This window comes from Morone saxatilis, unplaced genomic scaffold (genome assembly GCF_004916995.1).
Source record: "Morone saxatilis isolate NCDOM2014 unplaced genomic scaffold, NCSU_SB_2.0 Contig11, whole genome shotgun sequence".
Taxonomy (NCBI): domain Eukaryota; kingdom Metazoa; phylum Chordata; class Actinopteri; family Moronidae; genus Morone; species Morone saxatilis.
Window position 1 is genome coordinate 30,835,243 of NW_023339663.1, and position 1,735 is coordinate 30,836,977.

The 1,735-nt window shown below is 37.5% G+C and overlaps 1 protein-coding gene across 1 annotated transcript in view; it reads right to left on the minus strand.

Moving 5' to 3' along the window:
* ano1a (anoctamin 1, calcium activated chloride channel a) overlaps positions 1-1,735 on the minus strand; it is a gene marked incomplete in the record, with an annotated part of 64,897 nt that overhangs the window by 6,671 nt on the left and 56,491 nt on the right. The window contains 1 exon segment of the mRNA XM_035682233.1: positions 1,032-1,184. Coding sequence (XP_035538126.1) covers positions 1,032-1,184 — 153 coding nt within the window.

The following is a 1,735-nucleotide window of genomic DNA, read 5'->3' on the forward strand; positions in this document are numbered from 1 at the left end:
GATGTTGTCCTTTATTACAATCACTTGAAATTTGATTCTCAGTGTGTATATCATAGTAAATTTTATAAAGCTTGTGCATTTGTTCCAGACTTCAATGTTTTAAGTTAAAACCTAAAAAGACACTATGTAGGCTCTGTAATTTCCTTTATACAATTGTATCTGAGTTTGACACCCCTGCGCTATAGGTTCAGTAAGTACCAGCCACCACTAGATGGCACAAGCACTCTCTGCATGAGATGCAGAAAGACTTCACTGTATGTTATGAGCTGCCAGACAGTATCTTTCTTTTAGGGTGTTTTTTACATCATCATCTAATGATACATTTTACATTTGTATCATTAGATGATGAAAATGATTGTTGTTTTCATACATTTGCTTTAATCCTAGTGCCAGAAATTATCTTTGATTTAAATTAATAAGGTAGTTCAGTCCTGCCTTTATCAACTTCTCTTTGTTTCAAAAAACATTTTGTTATTTTCTGACATGGAGAAAGTAATTCAAGCTTTTATCTTCTCTCTCTCTTTATCTGCATGACTGGCAAAGCCTGCTCACACCTTCCAACCCCATTTCAGATCCTTTGCATAGGCTTCCAATTGATTTTAGAATTCATTTAAAGGTTTACTCAGAGGACCCCAAGCTGCCTCGCTGTTTTTTTAATTTTACTTTAGTGCCTTTAAATCTCTAATAAACTCTTTTGTCCTATTTGTCTTAACTTTGTATTGTATTGTAACAATCATTTTTGCTTGACTAATGACGTTTTATGTAGCACTTTGAAAAGGGCTATTTTAAGGTCATTATCATGACTTTTTGTCTGAGGTAGTGTAATTTCTAATACTGCCCACATACAGTGAGGTGAAGACCAGTTTATTAAAACTAATAGCACATCTCCTCTCCTTCTTCTTAGGGCTCTTTTCTGGGATTTTCACCCTAATGAAGGTGATGTAGTCGAAAAACATCTAGGGTAATAAACACAACATATTGGGAAAGACTTGTTTGGCGTCATTTGTTTCAGTTGCGGTAGTGACACTTACCAATGTCCTTGGCTTTGGCTGCAATCGGCCTGCGCAGCTCCATAACAAACTTCTTGGCATCCAGGCGGATTTCAATGATGTTGTTCAGAAGAGCAAAGAGTGGAGCCAGAGGGAAGGAGGCGACGAAAAGTGTCACCATCCCAAACTGGATGACTAAAGACACAGACAAGAGGAGAGGTCAGCACAAGTTGCTGGATGAACACATTGTCTTTTGCTTCAAAAAGTGAAACCGACTGCGGACACCTTAGGGCAGACACAGTTCAGTAGTGCAATGCTAGGCTGTGATCTACCAAGCTTAACTGAGGAGATATAAAGGTTGGAGCTGTGATAGCTGCACTAGAAGTGGAAATCTCACCTAAATTAAAGCTGAATTATGTTTTTTTAGTCACTTTAAAAGTAAAACATTCAACATTTTATCAAATACACTAATATATATAAAATATTGGGTAATAAATAATGGACCTGTACTTGTATACGCGCGGCCTTATCTCATAGTCTATTATAAATCCGACCGGGAGTGCAATTTAAATTGGGGTATAAGTTATTTTGCTCTCAAGATGACTTAGACGCTATGTTGGCAGAGATGAACCGGGATCGAACCAACAACACTTTATGCCGTATTAGGGTGATATCTGACCGCTTTTGCCTCCCTGATGCTCACAGCCAGCTTCCACTTAACCTTTCAGTATATATAATTGTTATGA